The sequence below is a fragment of the Cavia porcellus genome, unplaced genomic scaffold (assembly GCF_034190915.1).
Source record: "Cavia porcellus strain 051 isolate PalLab524CR breed Dunkin Hartley unplaced genomic scaffold, mCavPor4.1 scaffold_28, whole genome shotgun sequence".
NCBI lineage: Eukaryota > Metazoa > Chordata > Mammalia > Rodentia > Caviidae > Cavia > Cavia porcellus.
Window position 1 is genome coordinate 20,359,208 of NW_026947511.1, and position 26,162 is coordinate 20,385,369.

The 26,162-nt window shown below is 36.1% G+C and overlaps 1 protein-coding gene and 1 pseudogene across 5 annotated transcripts in view; one reads left to right on the plus strand and one right to left on the minus strand.

Moving 5' to 3' along the window:
• Positions 1-349: 349 nt before the first annotated feature.
• Cdk1 (cyclin dependent kinase 1) overlaps positions 350-26,162 on the plus strand; it is a 35,971-nt gene continuing 10,158 nt past the window's right edge. Inside the window, exons 1-8 of one of the 5 annotated variants that reach the window (XM_063239534.1) lie at positions 350-368; positions 2,060-2,121; positions 7,826-7,982; positions 9,292-9,415; positions 11,224-11,394; positions 12,374-12,537; positions 12,631-12,772; positions 14,931-15,283. In XM_063239534.1, coding sequence (XP_063095604.1) covers positions 2,085-2,121; positions 7,826-7,982; positions 9,292-9,415; positions 11,224-11,394; positions 12,374-12,537; positions 12,631-12,772; positions 14,931-15,029 — 894 coding nt within the window. In that variant the 5' untranslated portion in view covers positions 350-368; positions 2,060-2,084 and the 3' untranslated portion in view covers positions 15,030-15,283. The other 4 variants (XM_063239531.1, XM_063239533.1, XM_063239532.1 and 1 more) reach the window with 4 other exon arrangements.
• Positions 25,095-25,210, minus strand: LOC111758009 (U4 spliceosomal RNA; annotated as a pseudogene).

Consider the following 26,162-nt stretch of genomic DNA (forward strand, 5'->3'; position numbering starts at 1 on the left):
CTACTACTTTATTAAGGTTCCTCAAATACACTCCTGAAGTATTACAAATAAGAAAATAGAATCTCAGTGTAGGTGCAATATCACTTTTGTGATGAGATATTGGACGGCAATACATTTTAACTGAGCCAATACTGGCCGAAAAAAATTAAAAACAAAGACTGAGCAATCAGCAGCTTCTGGATAACGAGAAACAGTAGGACGACGCTCTCCTGAAATAAAACACCTCAGATTCTGTCTGCGCCCGCCTTCCTGGTTTTTCTCTAGCCGCCGTTTCCTCTTTCTTTCGCGCTCGGGCTGCACAGGAAGCCCCGCCCAAGCATAGCAGGGCTCTAATTGGCTCCTTTGAAAGTCTACGGATTATCTGATTGGTGGGTCAAGGCCCCTTTAGCGCGGCGAGTTTGAAACTGCTTGCACTTAACTTCAAAGGCTGGCACTGGCAGGTTCTCTGAGGAGAGACACAAGCGAGGTAGCTTGAGGTAGCTACAGCCGCGGCCCGCTGCGGGACGATACCTGGGTAGAGTAGCTGGATTCAGGGTCGGGCTTGTGGGGCATCCCCTCGGCCGAGCGTTGAGAAGCTCACGGCTTTCCGGAGGCCAGGCTGGACCGCAGGACCTTCACCGGGACGCGGCCGGGGCCTGGGCCTGGGCGTGGGGGCGGCGCGGGGCCAGGCTTTTGAGGGTCTAGGGAGCCGAAGTTTGCCTGGCCTCAGTGAATCTGAGGCCTGGTCGCTCCTCTAGGAGAGGCCCCGACCGGCCCCAAAGGGCGCTCAGAAGCCTTGGGTCCAACCACGCCAAGGGCCTGCGAAGTGCAGTTCGCCTCAGGCCCTCTCTCCCGCGCGGGGTGGAAATCAGGATTCACTTGGGTCGGGTGAGACCACCCTGGCTTCCTGAGACCCGCGTCTAGGGCCAGCGCCTCCTCGGCCTCCACGCTGGGCCTGGGTCCTGGTCCCTGTGTCCTCCCGGAGCTTCGAACTGGGAACGCTGTGGCAGGGCGCAGAGCCGGAAGAACCTGGGAGCGCCTTTCCTTCATTGTTCCCTGTGGAGCACTGTAGGGTTGGCCGGGAACGAAAAAGCTAAGAAAGGACGACAGGAACATTTGTCTCTCTTGTCCTGAGTCTTTTCTTGAATACTGAAGTTAACCAGTGTGCATGTCTTGCGCCCCCTGAAGACCCAGAGGTCTTTGGGAACCGAGATGCAGACCCGGTTGTTTCACATTCCGTGGTTGTTGGGATAGAGACCGCCTCGGGGCTCCAGTGACTTAACTCTAACTTGACTGAACACTGATTTTATTATCAGTGATGAGTGACTGAAAAGTCACGGTAATTATTTTTGGACTTGGCAAACTTACTTAGCTTAGGAATTCTTTCGAATGTCTGGTTATTAATTTTTTTTCTTAAACCACTCTTTGTGATTCAAGTGTGGGTTTTTTTTTTTAAACTTGGTTCCTCATATTTTGTACAATATAATTAGAATTTTGTCTGTGGGATTGAAAATTTCATTCTTCTGAGGTGCTTAGTAGCATTTTGCACTTTTGAAAGTCTTGAGTATGTTTTTTTCTGTGACTGCAAAAACATAAAAACTCAAACTGTAAATACAGTATTTAAATATTATTTCTAATGACTTAACAATCAACACATCCCTTCTAGTGACTTTAAAAATTTCTTTTGAAAAATGTAAAGCAGTATAAATTCAAATAACACTTTCGAAATTTTTGAATATAACATTATCACACCCTTTTACCAAAAAAAAAAAAAAAAAAAAAAAAAAGCATTCTTTGGGGAGAAAAGAATGTCTGAATTTAAAAGTATTTCAAAGTTGCTAAGCGCTGTATACTGTATTGAATATACAAATGTTTTAGTAGCTGATAAGGGTCAGAAAGTCTCATTGAAGGAGTCTTTACCCTTGTAAATGTTGTTTTAATGTAATAAGTAATATTTATGGAATACATACTTATGTATTGCAGAAGACACTGGAAAATGCTTTATATGTAGTGTCTCTTGTTCTTAAAACTACTCTGAGTTAGTGGCATCTAATCAAATCAGTTTTTTCTCTTGTTTCAGCATCTGTCATACCTGTCGAATAAGCATGGAAGACTACACTAAAATAGAGAAAATTGGAGAAGGTGAGTGGTTTTTGTTTTGTTTTGTTTTGGAACCAGGACCTCGTGCTTGCCAGGCAAGCACTGTGCCACTGAACTATGTATCATCTGGCCCTTGTGAGTAGTTTTAATAATATACTAATTTTAAGAAATTATTTAACATTGCTACTTCTGTAACATTGAGAACACATAAATATTAAGATACAACCATTAAGATGTTTTGTAAGGGCTGGGAATTTAGCTCAGTGGCATAAGCGCCAGCCTTGCAAGCATGCGAGTTCCATCCCCGGTACAAAAAAAAAAGTTTTGGCTGAGTGTGATGGTATGTACCTATAATTTCCGCATTCTGGGAGAGTGAGGCAGGAGGACAGTTCAAACCCACCCTGATCAATTTATGGACTTACTAAGATCCTGTGTCAAAATACAATATTAATAAAGAGGTGAAGATAAGAGTTTAGTGCCAAGATCCTTGGTCCAATTCCCAGTACTGCAATAAAAAGAAAGTATCTTCTATTACTAATATGAATTGATGTGTATTCTTTATGTAATAAATATAAAACTCTTTATATTTCAAGAGTTGAAATCACTCTACTATGACTCCTTGGTGACTCCCTCACACAATATAGATTTTTTTATAATAAACAATTGCGTGTGTTTTGTAGAAACTAATTTGTGTGTGTTGGAAAGACAAAAGTTAGGGCAGTAGTACACAAATTTCATAAAATATTTTTAGTTTTTTACAGTTATTTTTAGTTTATAAAACTGTTTTACCTAAACTGGGTATAACAATTTTTATTTTTGGAACAAGATCTTCCTGTGTAGTTTAGTTCAGTCTTGAATTCACTGTCATGCAGGCAGTCCCTGAATTTAAGGTTTTCTTGCCTCAGCCTTCCAAATGCTGGGATTACCAACATGTAGTACCCCCACCCAGCCTACAATAGTTGCTTATTAAACTAATTTGAAATAGTTTCTAGGTATAAATAATCTGACATGTTTGTGTATAAGACATTACAAAACTGGTAACTTTTAGGCACGATCAATCACTTTCTGTAATTCCTTACAGAATGTTTAGATGTAGCTGGACATGGTGGCACGTACCTGTGATCCTAGTTACTGGGAGGCTGATGCAGGAAGATAATGAGTTTGAGTTTGGCCTGGGTAATTTAGCTCTTACCTCAAAATAGAATCCAAAAGGGCTAGTGTGTAGCTTAGTTGGTAGAGCAGTTGACTAGTATGCATGAGGTCCTAAGCTCAATTCTCAGCACCAAGAAAAAAAAAGATCTGTATAAGATAAGTAAGACATAAATATATCCTTTTGCGTAAGTGTTGTTTGTTTGTTTTTTGAAACAAGGTCTTGGCTATGGAGTTCAGATTGCTCTTGAACTTACTATGTAGCTCAGGCTGGCCTCAAACTTGATAGCAGTCCTGCCTCAACCTCCAAACTGCTGGGATTACAGGTGTGCACCATCACACCCAGCCAGCCAGGGATTTTTAAGTTTTTGCTCTCACAGGACTTTCAATTTGTTTACAGGAATTCTAAAGTGCATATTTACAGCTTTCAAGGAGCAAATAATAAAACTTGTACAAAGTAATTTACTTATAGAGTCCAGTTTATGTGCATTCTGCCTGAGAAATATTTTCATTTTTATTTTGTGCATTCAAAGACCCCCAGTTATACAAGGAGAGGAATATTGTATGGAATTTAGTAAGATAAAATGACCAAGGTTTATTGTTCAGTTGGAGATATATTCTTGTCTTTTTAAAAAGTAAATTCTCTTAGATACATTATGAAATCCATTCTACTATGCTGATTTTGCTGCTGAATTAAAAGTATCAAGTGATAAGCAGTTGTTAGTATTACTGCTATGACCACTGTCTTCACAGCTGTCTGCATTGTAGCCCTCTGGCTAGTCTTACCCATACTCTCTAATTGGAGTTTCTTTGATGTCCTCAAGTATGATCTACCTTTTAACTTAAACTGGCAATGACTATTCTTTCCTCTTGAAGACACCCCATACTGGCTTTATTCTTCATCTCCTTGGTCTTGGCCAAGAGAATTTGGTAGTTTCATTGGCATTATGCCCAGCATCTTTGTTTTTGGTTTGGTCTGGTAGTACTGGGGAATGAACTGAACCTAGGATGTTTGCCTGAAGCTACATCCCTGACCGGTTTTATTTTTCATTTTGTGGTTGGGTCTTGCTAAATGACAAGGCTGCCTAACTACTGGAATACTGGATCCTAACTTGCCCAGACTCCTCTTGAATTTTTCTTCTTGAATTTCTGCCTCAGCCTCCCAGAGCACTGGGATTATGAAAGTACACCACCACATCTGGCCTAATCCTATTTTTAATTGCTATTCAGTCTCAAGCTGCTTGAGACTGAAAGTTTTGTCTTTTTCACAAGTATTTACCTGTTTCCTGACAATGCGTGTAGCCTACAGAAGATACTCAAATATTTGATAATAACATTGTTCTCTTTCTCTTGTGTGTTTTCTTGAATTCCGTCATTTCTTCTTTTTTCTACTATGATATAGTTTTGTCTACTCTAGTGCCTGACTGTTCTGGGGTTCTATATTGGATATTGTTTGAGTTGGGTTGGGGTTTTTGTTTTTTTTTTTTTTTTTGAGACAGCGTCTTGCTATGCAGTTTGAGCTGGCCTTGAACTCACTTTGTATCCCAGGGTGATTTCGAACTCTACATGATCCTCCTGCCTCAATCTCCAGAGTGCTGGGATTACAAATTTGTACCACCACACTTGTGTTTTTGGTTTTTTATTTTTCCTTTTTAAAAGACAGTGTCTCACTATGTAGCCCAGCATGGCCTCAAACTCACCTCTCCATCCTGCCTCAGCTTCCTGAGTGTCACTTGACTGATAATGTTTTTGAAAACTTGTGGAAATAAGAGGTAGATGTCTTACATATAATTTTCTTTTGTTTTCTGCCAAGTACCCGGTCAAACTCTAGTATTTAAATACTGTGATGATTTTAAACATTATTCCTCAACTTCTTTATTTTGAACATTTCTAAACCTCAGATAATTTGAAAGATTTATATGACGAACCTATAATATCTTCACAAAGATAGTAGTGGTTTGTCACACTTTCTGCGTGTACATTAGCAATTTTTCTTTAAGTAGCATAGATGGGCTTTACTCCCAAACACTTCTTTATGTATCTTTTGAAGATTCACCAAAGGTTATGCGTTTCATTTGGCGGTTTTGCCTTGATTTTTTTCTAATTTAAAATCCTTTCTTTTGTTTGTTCATCCGTGTCTGTGTGTGGTGTTACTGGAAATTAAACACAGGGGCTCTGCACTGGACTATCTCAAAGCCTTTAAAAACATTTTTTTAAAAAAAATTTTTTTGGGAGTGTCTCTCAAGGTGGCAGACTGGGCTTGATTTTCTTTTTCTTTTTCCTTTGTTTGGTGATGCCAGTGAGCAAACCCAGAGCCTCATGAATGCTACTCATGTGTCACTAAGTACATCCTTGTCCCTTGTTTTGAGACAGAAGTTTGGTAAATTACCCAGGCTAGTCTTGAACTGTAGATCCTCCTATGCTGACCTCTAGGGTAGTTTGGATTTCAAGTGTGTACCATCATACTTGGCCTAATTTATTTCTTAAATACATCTAGACTTTTATTTTGGATTTTACAAAGTTGTTTTTTAGTTTCTGATTTTAAAAAGTCTTAATATTGTCATACTAGTCTTTGAAAGCTCTCTTGTCTAGTGACAATGTTTCTGGCTCATAGATCATAACTGTATTCATGATGCAGGAGATTTACTGGCATTAGTAGACGCTGAAATAAAAGCTTACTGATTACCACTTGGTGGTGGGCGGGGGTTCATAACCTGATTATTCCTACTTTGTATTTCCTGGGAGAAGTTTTCTGTTGGACTGGGCTCCTTCCAAGCTGTTCTGTGGTACAATGATTTCTACTTGCTTTTAAAGTAGCATTTTTTTGTTTTTCCTTGGTTATGTTTTAGTCTTAGTCCATTTTATAGTGCATACTGTGTAGTTCCTAAATAATTTTTGTTGATTAGCCAGTGAAATGATTCTACTTTGTTTTAACCCCTGTTTCAGTAGTTCAGTGAGAAGTGGTGACAGTTCAAAAAGTACCAGAAGAAGAGATATAGAACACTAATCTAAAATCCAATTTAATGAACATTGAGTATTGGCCAACAATTCTTACAGTTAATTCTATGAATTACTTAGAAATAGAGATTATACATTTAAAGAAGAAAGGATGCAAAAAAATTAGTTCTTAATTTCCTATTAACTGCAATCTTGAGACAATATTAATAGTGCCAAATATGTTTCTACTGAACCTACCTTTTGTGCAAGTATAATACGCATCCTCCAAAATGATGAGCTGTTAAGTGTGCAAGATTACCTACTTTTTTTTGGCAGTGTTGTTGATGGAACCCAGCATCTCATGATTGTAAGACCAGTGTTCTGCCACTGAGCTAAATTTCTCACCCTAGAGGTGACCTAATTTAAAGATGAGAAGATTGAATATAATCAGGTTTCCTTTAATCTGAAACAATTCAGTCATTTCAAGTTACAGATAGTTAATAATTTAATCAAAATATAGAGTGGGTTTATTTAAAATTCTTTTAAAATGACACTAGTATTTAGGAAAACATGTAGAATTTTAAAAATTTGCAACAGTTTACCTAACATCAATTTGCAGCTGATCAAACTGCATGATATTCAGATTAAGCAGCTGGTAATATCAGTAATGTTTAGCTGCTTTGAAGTATATTCCTACTTTGAGAGAAACTAATCAAAAGAGTAGACTTACAAAAGCTTTTACACAAAATTCATCTGTGACTAAGGGGTTCTATAGCTTCTTAAATTCCAGTCTAAGATGAAAAAGCATTTTTCCAGGGAATTAAGTACAGCGTGTATGTGAACTTATTTTAGGTAAGTTCCATCTTCCTTACTGCTGTTTCTGTTTTCTGTGTCCACCCTCCCTTTTACATTGTTACATTGACATTGTTCAGTATCTGAAGGATTTATCAGTATTAGAAATTTTTTTTTGTCAACTTGGAAATGGATGAAGTTTTCATATGTAGTAGATCATACAGTGCTTTATTATAATAGTTTGTAAAAACACCTAGTTCTGTTTGTCTTCATGCTTTTGTGGATGAGGACTAATAACTGTATTTGAAAATGCACATAGTTGGGACTGGGAATTCAGCTCATAAGTGCCTGCCTGGCAGGCCTGAAGTCTTGAGTTCAATCCCTGGTACATAGTTGTGGTGGACCATGTCTGTAGCCCTAACACTTGAGAGGCTGAGGCAGGAGGATGGCTCAGGTTTCAGGCCTGCCTGGGCTTCATAGTGAGTTAAAGCAATCCTGACTACCTAGTAAGACATTATCTCAAACTCCACCTCCCAAATTATATAAGTATCTTGAAAAGCATAAAGTATACAGTTTTCTGTCATGCTAAGATTTTACAGTGATTTATTCCTACTCTTGTGTGATGTTTACATTAATGGTACTTCATTAATGGATGGGACTTATAATGGCTATATAAATTTTTATTTATAAGCCATATACACAATACTTTGTAGTTAACTTCATTTTCTTTTTGGAAGCAGTGAGGATATGATTATGAAAAAGACATTCTCTTTCTGGCCACAGCAGACATTTCTATTGTGTGACCTTAAGGAATGGAATCATTTCTAAAATCTGTGTGGCATAGCACATACTTACTTTTGTATTTCAGGTACTTACGGAGTTGTATATAAGGGTAGACACAAAACTACAGGTCAAGTGGTAGCCATGAAGAAAATCAGACTAGAAAGTGAAGAGGAAGGGGTTCCTAGTACTGCAATTCGGGAAATTTCTCTATTAAAAGAACTTCGTCATCCAAATATAGTCAGGTATGGTATGCTATCTGAACTTAAGCTATTTTCTGCATCCTATTTCAATGTAAGTTTCAATCTGGAAAATAGTACAATTTCTTAATTTTCAGTCTAACCTTGCTGAGTGAAACAAAGAACTACTCTTTATTGATTGTGAATGCTGGGCATAAGTAAAAATAATCCGTTACAGCAAGAACAGAGTTAGAGGGGCTTAGTTATAAAAATCTGTTTTGGGAGCTGGGAAAGCAAGGTAAAGTGGACTTGAAAGAAGCCTGGAAAAACTTTGTCAACTAGCTCCAACTCTGGGATCTCTGGTCCTAAAAATGACTCTCTTTAAAGTTTATTTGTATCACTTGCTTAAATAGGAGAACACTCTCTGAGCAATGGATAGCTAATCTAAACTCATTATTTTGGAATACAGCTTATTAATAATGTAGCACCTCCTATATAATAAAATTTGTTTTCCTGATATTCTCCTTTCAAATTCTAGGTTTATATTAAATTTTTTTTCCTGCTATTTCTAAAATTTATTAAAAAATAAAAAATAATAAAAAAGGAGATTAAGATAAAAGAGGACATAACAACATAACAACACAGGTCAGAAAAGAACAATTTAAGCAACATAGTGTTTCACCACAAGATAACCCGACATAACAGTAGTTACCATAGTATCTCTTTCCTTGAAATATTTGAGTATAACTTTGTATACTATAGCATCAAACATATCAAGATAGTATAAAACCATTCAAGAGAATGAAAGTATTGCCGGGTATTTAGAACCAACTAACAAAAAATGAACAATGGTTTGTATATTATCTCCTTGTCTATAAAAAATTTTGTTTATACTATCACATATAATAAAACCCAATAAGATACAACATGATAAAACCGATGGATACAGAAGAACAAGAGCTGGATGGGACTTCAAAACATATTAAATCAGCACCAGCTATTATAATGTCTTGTTTTCTTCAAAATAGCTGTTCATACCATCACAGACAATAAAATCAAACAATCCAAAATAAAACCATTCCAATTAATGAAACCATTATAAGGCTTCAAAGCAATATAATGGGGAATCATGATTACCACATACTTATGGATTCTTATTTCTTACACTAGGGAAACTGTTAGGTATTTATATATGTGAGTTTGATTTATTTTGTTTATGAGTATGGTCTCAGCAGCTTGAGACTATATTAAAGTTTTTGTATAGTTTGGGAGCTACCATCTCTTTCCCCACTTTGATAATTGTTACTTTTTGTGAAAGAGAAATTGAAAATGTTTGCTGGGATTTTTCTTTCATATGCTTATTTTTATCCTTCAGTCTTCAAGATGTGCTTATGCAAGATTCCAGGTTATATCTCATTTTTGAATTCCTTTCTATGGATCTGAAGAAATACTTGGATTCTATTCCTGCTGGGCAGTTCATGGATTCATCACTTGTTAAGGTAAGAAACTTAACTACTTCTATTAATGTTTACATGGTGTGAATGAAGTCTTCTCTATACAGAAGTCCTTGAATTTTGTGGGAATATGCTTGGAAAGAGTATTTCACTTTCCTCGCATACAGATTAGATTGACATTTACCAATCAGCTAGTATATCTAGTAAATGAAAAGTGATCCCTGTGATAACATGAAATGGGAAATAATACTATGTGTTATATTTGTGAATTCCGATCTTTCTTTGGTTCTCAGATGAGTTTAAAATAGCAAAGACCTGGAGCAGGCTTTATTTTATTCAAGTTTAAAATAGGTTTTCAAGCTGGCTATGGTTGTACATGTCTATAATCCCAGTACTCAGGAATCTGAGATAGGAAGGTGAAATTTTTGAGGCTGGTCTGGGCTAGCTTGCACTACTTAGGCATCCTGTTTTTAACAGCCAGGTGGAAAAAAAAGATATGTTTTGGTTAATAATAGTCTAGATATTTATAATATTTCATGTAATTTAAAAACATATTAAAATGTGTAAAGCAACAGTATTTTATTCTTATACTAACTTTTAACTGACCGTTCTTCATAGATAGCTATTGTTAATTTTATTTGTACTCTTATAGGCCTCTTATGCAAATGAAATTTTATATATTCATATGCATAAACTAGCCCTCTTTGATGTAAACTATTATCAGATATGTACATTTTTCTGTATCTGCTTGCATTTCTTAGAATTATTTAAGCCATTTCTATGTTTATGAACAGGTTGTTTTCTAGCTCGGTTCTTATTAACTATGCTACAGTGAATATCTTTGTATGCAACTTTTTAAGGATACATTTTTATTATGGGAAAAGGCATACTAATATTTTTTATTTGACATTTAACCTTCTTTGTTCATTTATAAGTAGCCAGTACTTGCTCACTGGTTTTAGTAATTTCTTTCGTTTACTTTTCTTTTTTATCTTTTCCTTATTAGTTGTGTTTACTGTTAATAACTTTCTAATATATGTAAAAAATGCCTTGTCTGACTTGGATTTTCAGTTTTATGTCTTTAAGCCTTCCTCACTTGAAGGTCACATATATCAGAAGAGTAAATGACAATATTTTTCTAAAACTTTTAGTTGACCTCCAACTCCCCCCCCACCCCATGCCTTGTCTGTCTTAATTCTGACAGACTTAACTTTGGTGTAAGAATTAGTTGTAAATCGAACTTTATTTCCAAACAGCTGATTGTCCTAACTGGTTTTATGTGTTTGTGTTTTCTAATTTCACATTTTCCAGTCAGCATTTTATTGTGTAAGATATTTCTGTAATACCCGTGTTGCTTCAAGTGTTACATTGTCTTTGATGTTTCTCATTAAACACCTATTTCTGAACTACTAAATAGCAATTTATGATTAATCTGTTTAAACATGTAGTCAATATCCTATCTGCCGTTTGTTTTGAAATACTTGACTCATGTTTCCAATGAGGAAGTGCATGTGTAAAGAAGAAAAGTAGAAATGAAAAAGACCAACTTTATTCAATATATAAACAGCTAATATAAACATTTAGAAGAAAATTCTACGTAAACTATTGAGATTTAAGATAGGGCGCAAAAAATGAGTAATAATGGATTGAGTTTGTGGATACAAATATGTCTGTAGGTAAATATCTTTCTTTTGATTACACACAAATGCTTATTAGTTTAAAATATCTGGAAATCTTTTTTGGTAAATATTTTCCTGTGTCATAGTATCTTAGGTCTTTTAAACAAATGGAGTAAACACTAGTTAGAAAAATTATTTGTAGTGTGATGAAGTTTCTTATATTCCCTTTTCCAGAGTTATTTGTACCAGATCCTTCAGGGTATTGTATTTTGTCACTCTAGAAGAGTTCTTCACAGAGACTTAAAACCTCAAAATCTGTTGATTGATGACAAAGGAACAATTAAACTGGCTGACTTTGGCCTTGCTAGAGCTTTTGGGATACCTATTAGAGTATATACACATGAGGTAAGTAGAATAGTGTTTTTGGTGCTTTTGAATGTGTGCTTGCTGAATTGCTTCCTGTATTTAAGTTAAGAAAAAATACTCAATAAGAAAAGATTTTTACTCCATGACAATATCAATTTATTGTTTCTCAGCTCCAAGTTCACCCTTTGTAACATGCTATATGAAAATAGAACTGGAACCTTGAAATATTTCCCCTTTTGCCAGCAGCTGTATTAGAGGCATTTAAAGTTGTCACTATTTCTTAATAATCTCATTTATTCATACCCCCATTGGTTTTCTTTCTTTTTTTTTTTTTGTACCGGGATTGAACTCATGAGGCAGGCACTTATGCTACTGAGCATAAGTGCTCAATATAATTCTTTCAATTAAACTTTTCCCATTCAACTGTGTAGTTTCTGTCTCCTGAGTGAACCTTGGCTGATACACAATCATTGATTACAAAATAGATTTCTTTGTGTAAGAGGTAGTATTTCTGATACATGATACATTTAGAAGTCATTACATAGTCCTCTCTTTCTTATTCTCCCCTCCTCTCTCCTCCTCTCTTCTCCTTTCATTATGATACACTAAGATGGATAATTAGTTCTAGATTACTGATAAACTTATTTGACTAGATGTGCTCTTAATTTGTGTTAACGTGGTAATCTGAATTGTCATGTAAGCAGTACCTGCTGTTTCTATAATACCATCTCTAAGTCTCAAGCCCATTATTAGTTTTTTGTTTAGGAAAACATTTGACCTATAACTTTTGATATTTCTGCTTTTGATATTTGGAATGCAAGAAAAGATGAATGTGTTCTGCTTCCCTACCATGAAGAGAACTCAGAAATATTTATTAATTTATAGAGTTTATTTGCTTTAACAGTACTATTGCTAACCATTGTATAGCTTTCTGAAGAACAGTTCTTATGAAATATAAATGTTTAACATTAGATAACTTAATGCAGATTTACTCACTATAAAACTTGCCTTGCATTAGGTAGTAACACTCTGGTATAGATCTCCAGAAGTATTGCTGGGGTCAGCTCGGTACTCTACTCCAGTAGACATTTGGAGTATAGGCACAATCTTTGCAGAATTGGCAACTAAGAAACCACTTTTCCATGGGGATTCAGAAATTGATCAACTGTTCAGGATTTTCAGGTATTGTTATTTTAAGCCTAAGCTGTTAAAATCTTTTGTGTTAAATAGTAAAGTTGATATATGTAACATAGTCTCTGTTGCCACTGTTTTTAGAGCTTTAGGCACTCCCAACAATGAAGTATGGCCAGAAGTGGAATCTTTACAGGACTATAAGAATACATTTCCCAAATGGAAACCAGGAAGCCTAGCATCCCATGTCAAAAACTTGGATGAAAATGGCTTGGATTTACTCTCGGTAACCATGACTACATCTTAAGCAAGATATACTTTACTGACTTTAATATTAGTGCTAGCTCTGAATATATTTAGTATTCTCTGAATGGCTCTGTATGTCTTCAGTATTCTCTAAATGTATTCAGTCCTTTCTTTTCTAGGAAAGAGGAAATCTGGCATGTTTTGAGCTTTTATTCACCTGTGCTTTGGCAGTACTGGGGATTGAACCAAGGGCCTCAGCTATATTTTGATTTTAACCTTATAGGTTGCTCTGTAAACTCCAAAGGAGATACCCAGGATTATATACTTGATATTTTTGCTTTTCTTTGTGATGCTGAGGTCTTAGACTTGTTTTTTAAGCCTTCCACTCCTGAGCTTTATCTTTGTTCTTTTCAAATTGCTGTAGTTTTCTTTTTTTCCTGGCTTTTTGTCTCAATGTTTACCAGTGAGCCCTTTTTTTAGTTTATCCTGAAAAGAAGTGCTTTTTTGTCCTTAATATTTTTAGTTATAAAACTCTTTTCACTTTGTGTACAGTTTTCTCCATCTGAACATTTAGGACTGATATAGTTCTTAATCTTTCTCCTGTATTACATTTCTACTTCCCATTAATAATTGTTTCATTTAAAAATGACAGAGAAATTTACCACTGGAAGAGAAAAGCTTGCTTTAAAAAGCTTACTTTAGGACAATATTTAAGCTTTGAATTTTCAGAGGACCAATTTTTGTAAATCTCAGGTAACTTGATAAAATAGATAAAACAGAATAAAGAAAGCAGGTCTAAACAACAGAAATATCCATTGCTGTATCAGCAAATACAGTTTTTAATTGGTCATTGAGCTCCTTTCAAAATCTATAAATCATTACGTCACCAAATTAAGCTCAAATTTTTCATTTGCTTATAGTGAAATCCAAAATCCTTTACCTATGTACGTGTCAGATTTCCTGTCACTAAGATGAGATCTGAAACACCTATAATTTAAAAGAAAAAAAAGAGTTTATTTTGGCACATAGTTTCTGTGGGCTCAGTCCATGGTTTGCCAACACCAGGATAGAAATAATCATGATGAAGGAGACTAGTGGATGAAAGCAACTTGCATAGTAAATGCCAGGAAGTAGAGAGAGACTATTTGTTAGTAGTGGACTAACATACTCAGTATAGCAACCCCATAATCCAGTGACCTTTCAAAAGTCCCACCTCTGAATACATGGGACTTTGGGAAGACACTTTTAATCTAAATCATAAATTATTTTATGTTACCAGTATAGTTGACTATCTTACGTAGCTTACATTAAAGTAATGGAAGTGTTCTAGACCCAACCTGCCGTTAACTCCTAAACTTCTCAAACATAATAAATTTTATTTCAGTTAATGAAACAAAGGCAGTCCTTCATGAATCAGTTTTCTCTGTTTAGCCACGATTGACATCTTGGCTAGATTGTTCTTTGGACTGTCGCGTGTATTGCAGCATAACTTGTTAGTGTTATAGACTTTGGCAGGTTGTTTAACTTCTTAGGTTTGGTGTTCTCATTTGTAAAATACTTTTGGTGAGTATACAGTGCTGAATATGTAAAACTCAAATGGTAACTGGTGAGTAAAAGTATCTAATGTGTGCGTCTATTTGGTCTTCTTTACAGTTAATATTTCTTAAATACCAAGCTTCACTGACCTTTTTCTGGTAATGTGAAAATTAATACTAGTTGCCTGGTGGTAATTCACTTTAATTCATTTTAGTAAGACATTGTACTGTGGGGTTTTCTTTTGTTTTTAACGTGTAGCTTCTTAGAAACTATATGAAAAAACCACAGTAGTCAACTGCCACTGTTTTAAGAATGTGGTAAATACCTTGGATGGACATTTAATTCTTAAGTATATTTAGCTAGATATCTTTCCTACATGAATGCCTTGGTTTTAGACCTATCTCTGAATTCTGTGTCTTGCTATGATTTATAACAAAATGATTATGAAGATACTTCATATGAATAAAGAGCAGATTATTCTGGACCTAGAAGGTGACGTGGAGAAATGAGGCATTCATGTAGCTTGTGTTAAAGTAATGGAAATGCTCATTTAGTACATTTTACCAAAATTATTAGCAAATTGTTTATTGATTTAAAAATTAAAGCTTTATAAATTTTGTTTGTTTTCTAAGATTATCTTCCCATTTCCTTTTTTCCCCCAGAAAATGTTAGTCTATGATCCTGCTAAACGAATTTCTGGCAAAATGGCACTGAATCATCCGTATTTTAATGATTTGGACAATCAGATTAAGAAGATGTAGGGTTCTGACAAAAAGTTTCCACACATTATAATCCAAGATGAATAGTTATATTTTTACTGTTGATTCTTTTTTGTTTGTTTGTTTTCTACATTTTTCTTCTTTGCTGTACAACTGAAACTATACTTTACTTTCTAATTTCAAAATATAACTTAAACATGTAAATATTGTTCTATATAAATTTAAATGTAATTCTGTATATGTGTGTAGATCTCACTGTGACATTTATTTGCTACTACAATAAACTCTAAATCTAATACTGGTGTCAGGCGTTGGGGAGATTTTGAACTAGTTTAAATCATCTCTGTCTTTATAGTAATTATATTTTCCTGTAGCTGGAAATAGTGAAATTTAGGTAAATGTGCTAAGTTCAAGTTTCATAATTGAAGTATTTTTATACTCTGAATGTTTAAGTTTTCTGGTCTGTTTCTTGCCATGTGTTAGCTATACAACCTGCTTAAAGATGAATATTTTTTACTGGTATTTTAGCTTTGACCTAAATGTTTTAAATATTCAGGATGAGAGTGCTATAGAGATCTGAGAAATGATGCTAAATTTATGGGGTTTTTCAGTAACTTATAAAACTAACATTAGAGCATGCCAAAGTTTGCTCAGTTTTATAGTCTGAGATCAAGAGCTGTCCACAGCAGGGAAGAACAGTTTGAAAATTTATGAACTATCCTATTTTTAGGTACATTTTGAAAGCTGTTTGTCTAAGTGAATTCTTATGCTTTGGCCAGAAGTAATAGCTATGAAGGAGTTGCTTATCTTGGCTTTCAGGTCTGGCTTTACTTACAAATGTTGACAATGTTGTCAATTAGCAGCCTTCTATAAAATGTTCTAATACATATGTATTCAGCTAACATCTCTAATCCTGCGAATTATTATTTTTACCTATGAGCACCCTAGTTTAAATTATTTGCTATAGTCAAGAGAAATGTATATAAATTAGTTTTATTTCTGTTTTAGGATGTATCTAATCCTAGGATGTGTTGCTTTACTGAACACATTTTTTTCTTTGTTTTTTTCCTGCTTATTTATGACTTGCATCTGCATTCCTATGTTATTGGTTCTCTTAGGTTAGTTGGATGTGTAATGAATGATCTGTCTTATCCTTTTGCACTTGTAGGTGAAAGTGTTAAACACTTTCTTTGGCATTGGGACAGTTGGCCGTTGTTTTCCTTGTTCTAGGAATTAATGGGAAGCCATTGCTGTAAAAGAATGCCTAGCCTGCAGATGGAAGTCATTTGGAGTCATATTAGGGAAAGTTGTTAAGGGTTCATGGTAGGAATTTAGGAATTGAAAAGTCACACAAAAGATTTCAGATGGTGCAGTAGTGTGCGTACAGGCCTGTATTTTCGGTAGAAGTGGGACATTGAAGTAGAACTATTTTTAAAATTGCAGCACTAGTAATTCAGAATCAGCATTAACCATTAGCGTAGAAGCCATCAGTGTATCCTATATATACTCTTGTTTCAGTAACACAGATATGAGATAAATGTTTGGCTTTTTGACAACAACAACAAAAAAACAAAACAAAACAAAACAAAACCCTAAATGTTTGGGTCTTTAAAATATGGCAGAAGGACTTCACTCAGTGAAGTCTAATTGTCCAAACGCCAATGATGTACCCACCCATTTAGGACTGCTTTAGTAGACCAGGGCAAGAAGATAGATGGTAGAACACTGGCATTGCCCTAAGGTTTGACCTACTTTTGATCCTGCTTTTCAAATATTTGTGTAATTACGTAAAGTATATTAGTTTCAGTGGCAATGAAAAGGTACTGAATCTGGTACTCAACTCATGCATATTTTTAAATAAAATTGTGTTGTAGGGGCTCTGCTAATTTTAAAATGAGTAGGCCATTGGTTTTTGCTGTTTCTGACCTGGGCCAGTTCACCTCTCCTTAGGCAACCTTGTGGCCCCCTGTTCCTAGAGATCACCATATTGATGCAGAATTTAGTGCAGACACCACACTGCATAGCACTTTGCAGCCCAGAACTCCTGGAATTGAGCGATCACCTAAACTCCTGAATAGCTGGGTCTGTAAGGGTAGGCTATCACATGTGACTAGGCCACTGGTTTTTAAATCTGTAGCGTGCAGGAAATACCTGGGAGCTAACTCTGGCACTACCCTAAACCATTCTGATTTTGAAACTGGGAAATGCATCCCAGGATTATATTTGTTTAAAAGCTTCCCAAGCACATTATGATGAAGCTTGTTAGCAATTGGAGGTGAGTTTGAGGACTTCGGACATGTATCAGATTTTGTCTTAAAATTCCATAGCATCATCATGCAGTATTTCAATTCTATTTCTGATTCAGTCTATGCCTCAGAGGAAGAAGTGGACTATGTATTATATATAACCTCAATGAGAACTTTATGGTCTTGAGCACAACACTGTAATTACTGGAAATCTTAAATGTTATCTATCCTTTGAGGTTTTTTCATTTTTTACATTTAAATACATCAGCAATAAAGACGCAGAGCAGTCAATACAAAACATAAACAATTACATGTATAAGCGTGGCATATCTAAATTATAAGTTCTAAAATAATAGTATTTTAGAAGAGTTAATAAACCTAATAAAAGTTCTCCTAGGGACTTAGATTAAAAGCTAAAATTTTAATTAGTTAAATGTTTTAAAGTGCTTGAAGAAACTTGCAAGTTACTGGATGAAATAAACTAGTTCTATAGCAAGATATGGTCCATAATATGTCCCATTTCATTTTTTTTTTTACATAATTTACGTTTAAATAGTTGATGTATTCAAGCTGGAATCAGTGAGCTTTCATAGAACAATAAAATTCTTCATTGATAATTGATTAGTAAAAATGCCTGCCTCAGTGCTGAACAAGCTCCCCAAAGTAAGATGCAGTTTTCAGTTCATCCAGTTTTCTTATCGACTTGGGTAGCAGTTATCCCATCTATTTGGGTAACTCTACACTACTATATGAGATTCTAAGGGGTCCTTATGGCTGCGTCTCTTTTTCAGTCATAGTATATGTAACCCAGCAGTAACTGAATGCAAGGAGCAGGCAAATGAACTCACAAGGTCCCTGAGGCCCTGCTGACATTAGGCTGGTGTGATGACTGCACAGCCTAAGGGACATGCTGGAGCCAGCTGAGATGAGAAAGTTACTTGTAATTGTTGCTTTTACTGCAGCTTTTAATATTGGTATGTATAATGGTACTGATGTAAAGTATTATGTGTCTATTGACCTTTCAAAAGTGTTAAACTTTGAAGGAACGTTTGTATTGTATATAGTACCTAGGTTTTACTAGTCAGGAGTAGAAATCTAATACTTTACAGGTAGTCATTCTTTCCCTTGAAAACTATCAAAACCATGTGTGCTGCAGTTTTCTGTCAAGGAAATAACAAAAGCAGAATGTATTTGGAGAATTTATTTGCTAATGATTATTAGTTCTTTATATTTGAAAAATTTATAGTAATTAAGTAGTACATGCTATTTCAATAGAATTTTTCTATACAAAAGTGCTGTGAACTATAAGATCACAAGAATGATTATACCCTAATGTAGCCTTTACAAGAGGAAAATTACATTTCCCAAATGAACATAGCCATTTGTCTCAATGGTTCCGATGTCATGATAAGTGTATTTATGTGCAAGAAAATATAAACGTGTTCATGCTTCTAGGATGCAGAAGAGAAGTGGAGCATTTGATTCATGTTAAATCCTGCTGGAATCAGCAGTTGTAGAAAGACTAGCTTCTGGTTTAAAATCCTAGTCATCCCCAAATACTCATGGAAGTAGCACAGAACATTTTAAAAAATCACAGTTTTCTAGATGAACACAAAATGCTACACTTTTGACTAGTTAACATCAATTTGAAGCCCAGTAGCCTGGATGACAAATGTAGTATTTAGGTCTCAATTTCCTGTACTAACAGCACATAGTAATGTGGATGAGATGCCTCACGTCTCTTACCCTAGATTTTGGTATTCGTATGTAACCCACATGCATTTGGCAAATAAACCATTCCTAGTTAGTGAAATGATAAAATTTTAAATTGAATGAATGTTGGGCATCACTTAATTCAATGTATTTTACCAGTGAGAGAGGACTGCAGATTTCAGCAACTGACAAAAAGAATCTGGATTTTCTAGTAAGGATTTCTGTTTTGGATATGCTCTAATAATGAAATTGGAGTCTAGTAGAGTCAAGAAAGTTAATATATTTTGAGAATGAAAAAGAATGCAAATATCCAGTGAAGAGAAGGAATCAAGTCTGAGAAAACTGCATGAGTTTTCAGCTCTTAAAAATTAGAAGTGAAAAGGCTAATGGTATGAGTAGCTAAAGACTAGGTTCACTGTTAAATAGATGTTGGGTGAATTCTCTGCAGGGACTACAGTTCATTTCCTCCATTTAAAGGATAACTGAAGATTTAGCTGGGATACTGCAAGTATTTTTAGCTATATTCTAAGCATTAACAAACTACAACTGTAGTTTAATTATAGGAATTTATTGAACAATCAACATTGAGATGGTATTACATCACTGTAAGGTCTGTGGCCCAGGAGTATCCTAACATATATAAAGTAAAAAAGGCAATGAGCTCAATCTTCAAGAGAAATGTACTCGTCCCATGTTTGCAATACTTCCTAGCATAGCCAAAAGGCAATGGAATAAACAACCATAATTCAGGATACTTATTATTAAATAAATGGATTTTTCACAAAAAAAACTGGACTTAAGCAGCTGTTTATTTAAATACAAACAGCAACTCCTACTTTTCCTGTTATCTCCAATTATGTGATGCAACATTTTTACCAGAAGTATTTTTTAAAAACAGTCTGCCAGGGAGTGAATAAACAATACTATATTTGGCTAACAGCTGTTTTGGGGAAATGAGATGTCAGCAAAGCTGAATGTTGTTTAAAGAAAACTAATTATCCAACTACCTTTGACTGGGATCAAAGTAAATAAGACACTTCCTGAATTGCACTGAAATGTTTTGTCTAGGGTTTAAATATTTGATGTTAGATATTTCACTTCCTCCATCATTTGCCATGTTGAGCAAATGGGTTTAAAGGGTTCCTTGTGTTTAGTTGTACTGCCAGTGCATATCCCTTTATATTTTCTGTGGCTGTACAAAACTGCTTTGCTTATTTACCATCCACTGTTGTTGTCAGCCTAGAGCAATGTGCTTTAAGGAGACATTAAAATCTTAGATTACCTAGTGACAATATGATTTGGTTACATTTGTATTCATTTATGCAAATGTCAGTTTGACATCTAATTTAATACTTAGAACTTAAAACAATGCAAATACCATCAATTTTGGGCAATTTATTTCAAGTTCACAGCCAATGGAATTGTGAACTGATTTATCTTGTTGCCACATTATCACCTTTGTCCAGGCTCTGTGCTCACAGGCTATGGTTTCCCTGAACCACAACTGTAGATGCCTGTGGTAAAGACTCTGCTTGTTTGAACATATACTGTTACTATAATGTGAAATGTTTTTGTATTCCAACTGAAAAGTGCCTGAAAATTAGGAATTTTTTAATGAACTTGAGGTGTGCTTTTCCTGTCACAAAGGCCAAGTGACTCTTATGAAGCTTTTAGAGCAAGTACTTTGTAAAACATTAGTGATAATCTTGGGAAAATAAAAGCAGCATTAGAGTGCAAATGTGATGCAACAGCTACAGATTTTGAAGGAACACTTCCCTACTTTATAGTCTTTGCTTGGAAAATTTTATGTTATTTAAATTCTTCAAGAATATACCTAAAATCTGGCTTAGGTTATCAGATAAACTGTTATTAGAAAACACTTCTAAATTTTTTTTTTTTAAAGTAAAAACAAATCGTTAAAACAATTCTGGGACATATTTGAAGGTTCCATACCTGTTCATCCAGGGAGTATCCACTGAGCACCTGCCTTGAGCTAAACTGGTAGGGGGTCAGGACACTTGTTTTGAAGTAAATGTAGTTCTTGCCTTGGTGGATTTTATATCCTATCATGGAGAAGAAGACAGATTCTTGCAAGTGAATAGATGTAATAGGGTTTTTTTTTTTTTTTTTTAAGAAAGACTTAATGTCTCAGTTTTGATTAAGGCCATATTGGATATCTGATACATTTGTATGGAATTGGTCCAAGAGCCAGGCCTAGGCCTAGGATAAGTTACACAATTTATGGAACTCATTGCAAAATGAAAATGCAGAGCCACTTGTTCACAAGTACAAGAAATTCAAGTCAGCAAGAGCCAAGCACAGAATCAGTGCAATGTCCTGGGTGACTATACGGGTCACACACCCATCAAGTTGGCCCTATTTTGATCCTTCAACCAAAGAAAAAGTGAAGAGGCAGATCTAGGGGGCAGGTGGTCTTGGGAGGGCTGCTGCTATGCTGTTAGTATTACTGCCTTCCTTACATCCTGTTACAAACGTAAGGGGGATGAATCAAAGCAACAGCCAGACGAGCTTGGAAGCATGTTTCTTGCCACTGAAACAAAACTTGTGTCTGCTTGAGGCCTAAGAAAATTAAAGTCTAAAGCATAGCTCTTACCCATGGAATCTGCAGGGTGATCAGAGAGTGCTGGTGTTGAGGTTCCTCCACACCTAAAGGTTCTGGGGGCAAAGGCTATGTGCCTAGAGCAGTGGAGCCCCAAAGAAGCTGGAGGGGGGTATTGGGCCAGATCACACTTGACATACACCCTCTGAAACAAAGGTAACAGGATCCACCCCTGCCAGTGCAAAAGCTAAACCCATATCATCCATCTTCCTAGCTCTTTTGTGAAATCATAATGATACATTGCTGCCATGTACCCCACATCCAGTTTCCATTATTTTACATTTGAAACCCACAATATACTTCTTACACCCTTTAGCAAAGATTATTTATGTTAAACTTTTCTTTATACTTATACCATCTGTTTATCAATCCATCATGTTGCGTGCTTTGTGTGTTACATAAATGGTATTAAATATTTTGAGATTTATTTCTTTGGCTTGCCTCTTTTGCAAGACTCTTCCATGTTGATATGTGTAGTTGTATTTCTTTTGCTGTCACTGCTGTACTGTATTTCATTGTATGACTATAATAACGCATGGATATTTTCTCCTGTCAATAGACCCCTATTTCTTAGGTTTTGCTCTTAGGAACAAACTTGTGGTCCTGCCCTGGTATGGCAGAATTAGAGAAGATTGCCACCACATCCAGCTGATTCAAAGAAGTTTTAGCTTCCTTTTCTTGAGTTTTGTTATATATGATTCCACTTGTTCATCTATAGTTTTTTTATTTTTGTTTTGTTTTTTATCTGATGGATCCATTTGCTCTTCTCCCTGTTCTGCTTTGTTTCTAGGGATCTGACCCACATGGGTTACTCTTCCCAGAATCCCTGTGTCACTTGCTTGCCAATGAGTTAAGAGAGTGGGAGAGAGTCAGAAGAGAGAAAAAAGCCAGAGAGCCTGTCTCCTCTCCTTTCTCTCAGATGGTGTCATTTCTTCAGTTTCAGCATCCATTGGGCGGGCCACCCTGGTTCCAGCTTCCAGAAACTCTAGTTAACATCTAGTTTTTGCATTCCACATGCTTGTGTCTAGATGAAGTGGTCATGGCTGCTGAAGATGCTAGTCCCTGATTGCCTTTCTTCTGTCCACTGACTTCTCAACTCTTTCCATCCTCAGATAACCAATTCCTTGGGTTAGTCTTTCTGTCACAACACTTAAGAGTGATTTTTATGATTGTATCCTACATTATACCTATCTACGACTCTAAATTGCTCTCCAGTGCACCAATTTAGGCATCTGACAGCATTTGAGTCCCTAATGGTATAATCTTCACCATTAGATGTTTTGCCTAGGTTTTTGCCAATTTAATTGGTCTGAAACAATAGTTTACTGAGATGTTACGATTTTGTTTGGGTGGTTAGTTTTGCTTTTGTGTGTGCATGTATGCTTGCATATGTATGAGTCTGTTTCAAATTTAAATTTGAAATCTTAGTAGATTTCCCAGGCTGATTTCAAACATGTGATCCTCTTGCCTCTACCTCCCAGACTGCTGGGATTTCAAGTGGGTGCCAACACACTCATTTACTTCACTGAAGTTTTAGTTTACTTTTCTTGAGACTGTAGTTCCTTTTGTATATTACAGACCCTTCAGGTTTTCTCTTTGGTCCCTTGCTTGTTGGGCCATTTTTTCATTACTTGGTTCTTGTAGATTTGCTTATATCTACATACTAATTCTGTGTGGGTTGTAAGTATGGCATTTATCATCTCCCATTCTTTGTCTTGTCACTTTTCAATAGTATCTATTTCATGGGAGTTTCAAATTTTAGTGTTGTTCTTAAATGGTTTTGTTTCTTGAGCTACTAGAATGTTGCTGACAGGATGGGATTAGGTAGGTTTTAAGACCCAGAAGACTTCAGCAACCTAAATCCTTTGGATGGGGCATGTGCTGAGTAACTGGCCAGCTAAGGAAACATGTATCAGAATTTCCCCATGGTGGAGGTGGCTGACTCTATTGAAAAAGGGTTGCAAATTCAGCTTGCACAATGGGGTGTAGTAGCTTCACTGGGCCAGGCTTTTTTAGACCAACTATTTGGAATATAGCTAAACCAGGGCCTACGCATTTATTTGTCTTTAGACTCAGCTGGCTGGGAAGGTTTATTGCACAGGGCAATTTCCTGAAAAGTAACCAGCTTTGTTCAATGCAGCCAGCTGGCAGCCCAGAGTTGTGCTGGGCTGGAGTAGAAATTGCACAAGCACTGTGTGGCCCCAGGCTAGCGCTGCCCAGAAAGCAAAGAAATCCAAGCATGGCTGCTCAGCAGGCAGAGGCTGATGAGTTCAGGACGACAGCTTGGCTCATCTGGCCTCTGGTGCTCACCTGGCCTCACAGGCTGACACATTTACCTCTGGCTGACGCTGGCCAGGGCAGCCTCCAGTGGAACTGCTATGAGGGGATGCTGTGGGGAACACAGGGGCTTGGATGGCACAGGCACTGTGGTGCATTTTCTTTGAAAACTCCCAACAGAACGTAAAGTATACAAGTTTTGCTCCTTTCTTATCTGCATCCGCTGAGTTCTCAGCTTTCACTCCTTTGCCCCTTGTGACCTGGTCTTTGTACACGTTCCCGGCACATTTGAACATTTCACATTTCCCTGCTTCTCCATGGAGATAGTATATTACATAGGTAATATACATATATGTATACATACATAATTACATAGGTAGTTTTTTTTTAACTATAGATTTAAGAGATGCTTGATCAAGAATTTTAAGAAAGGTTTTAATTATATATTTCTTGTGAATTGACAAGTGTCAATTTTGATAAATTTTTTTTCTTTACCTTATTCCTACAGTAACTTTAAAAATTTTCTTACAAAAGTCTGGTCGGTCTCCAGTCCAAGACAGAAGTAAAACTTGGATATAAACAGTGTAATTTCTCTTCTTTTTTTTTTTTTTTCTCCTGTTTCTTTTTTTTTCTTTCTGTGGTACTGGGCATTGAAGCCAGAGCCTTCACACTGAGCTACACCCTATCTGCAGCCCATTTTAAATTTTTTATTTTGAGACAGGTTCTGGATTCAAACTTACCATCCTCCTGCCCCAGTGTCAGAGTACTGGGTTTATAGGTACATACCTTCTTACGTAGCTACTACTTTTTTTAGTATTTCCAAATCAGGAAGGAATGTTCTGTGTTTTTGAAAATTCTTTTTGGAGGATAAAGAAAAGCACAAAGGATAATGAATTTAAGAGTGATTCTATTATCAGAGTTATTCAATTATAATAATTAAAGTGTTAGGACCACAGTATTTTATATATTGAATATCCCACTAAAACAAACATAATTAACATTTTTAACTGTAAAGTAAAAAAGGCATTAATTTACTGAAAAGTCATAAAGGTTAAACATTTCCAAGTTCATTAACGACAGCAATGTGCTTTGTTGAGGTATATTAACTTTTTCTATATCTTGTTTTTTTTATGTACATGCTCTCCTTTTTATACATATTCATTTAGGGCCTCCTTTTTATATGCTCTCCTTTTTATATATATTCATTTAAGCACATAATAGGCAAGCATTTTACCTCTGAGCTACTATTTTACTTTTAAAAGGAATCTTAAAAAGAAATCCATAATGATTGTGTGCCTAGTTTTCAATTAGCAATTATCATGCCTTGGATAAACCTCATTGGCTACAATAATGCACTGCTCAAAGCTTTATGTGCCCAGTTTAAGGAATTACTGTTAGGTCCCCCACCTGAGTGACAGCACAGTCATCATGGCAATAGTTCACAGCTGTGCCATGATAATGTACACCTCCTTCTTCCCAGAAGCCCCTATGGCTTCTTCCCAAAACTCTGCCAAAGCTCAGGAATATAAAGGTTTACCCAATCTCCTGTGCTCTCACAAAATAAATCAGCTCACCAGTCACCAGAGCCCGTCCCCATCAGAACCTATATCAGGCAGAACCTGCCCTTTGTCTGTAGACAGCTGCCACAGCCTTCCTTGTGGTGACTCCCTCCATGTGCTCCCTGCTTATTAAAAACACTTATCTATTTGCCTCTTCTCTTTAATATTCTGTGCTCCTCTAGATTGAGTACAAATCACTCAATCACTTATATCACTTCTCAATTATACTCAACATATTTCAACATTTTTTTTTCTTTTTTATCGGTACCAGGGATTAACTCACGACTGCCTGCTTGCAAGGCAGGTGCTTATGCCGCTGAGTTAAATCCCCAGCCCCTATTTCAACAGGTATTGATTCACTAATTCCTCACATTTGTACAGGTGGTGGGAGTCTTGTTTACTCTTCTGAGCCTCTCTGAGGGATTTAATGTCATCTTCATGGGCTGGATGAAGAGACTTGATGGATGCCTAAGGCCACCTAATTTGGTAAAGAGTTGGGAATTTGAACCCCAAATCTAGTTTTTATTCTACTTGATCATGATGGGAATATAAGAAAGAAAAATGCCTTACATTCCTAGGCCCCTTAAGTTTACAGTGAAGCTGATGAAACAAGTTCCCAAGCCATTAGACATCCAGATAAGAAAACAGCCTAACAGAGGTGAGAGTAACCACTTTATGGCTGCTCCACTTAGAGAGGATCTACCACTTTTTGCTGCCTTCATGTGTCTTCAATCATCTGTGGTACCTGCCGCCACCTCAA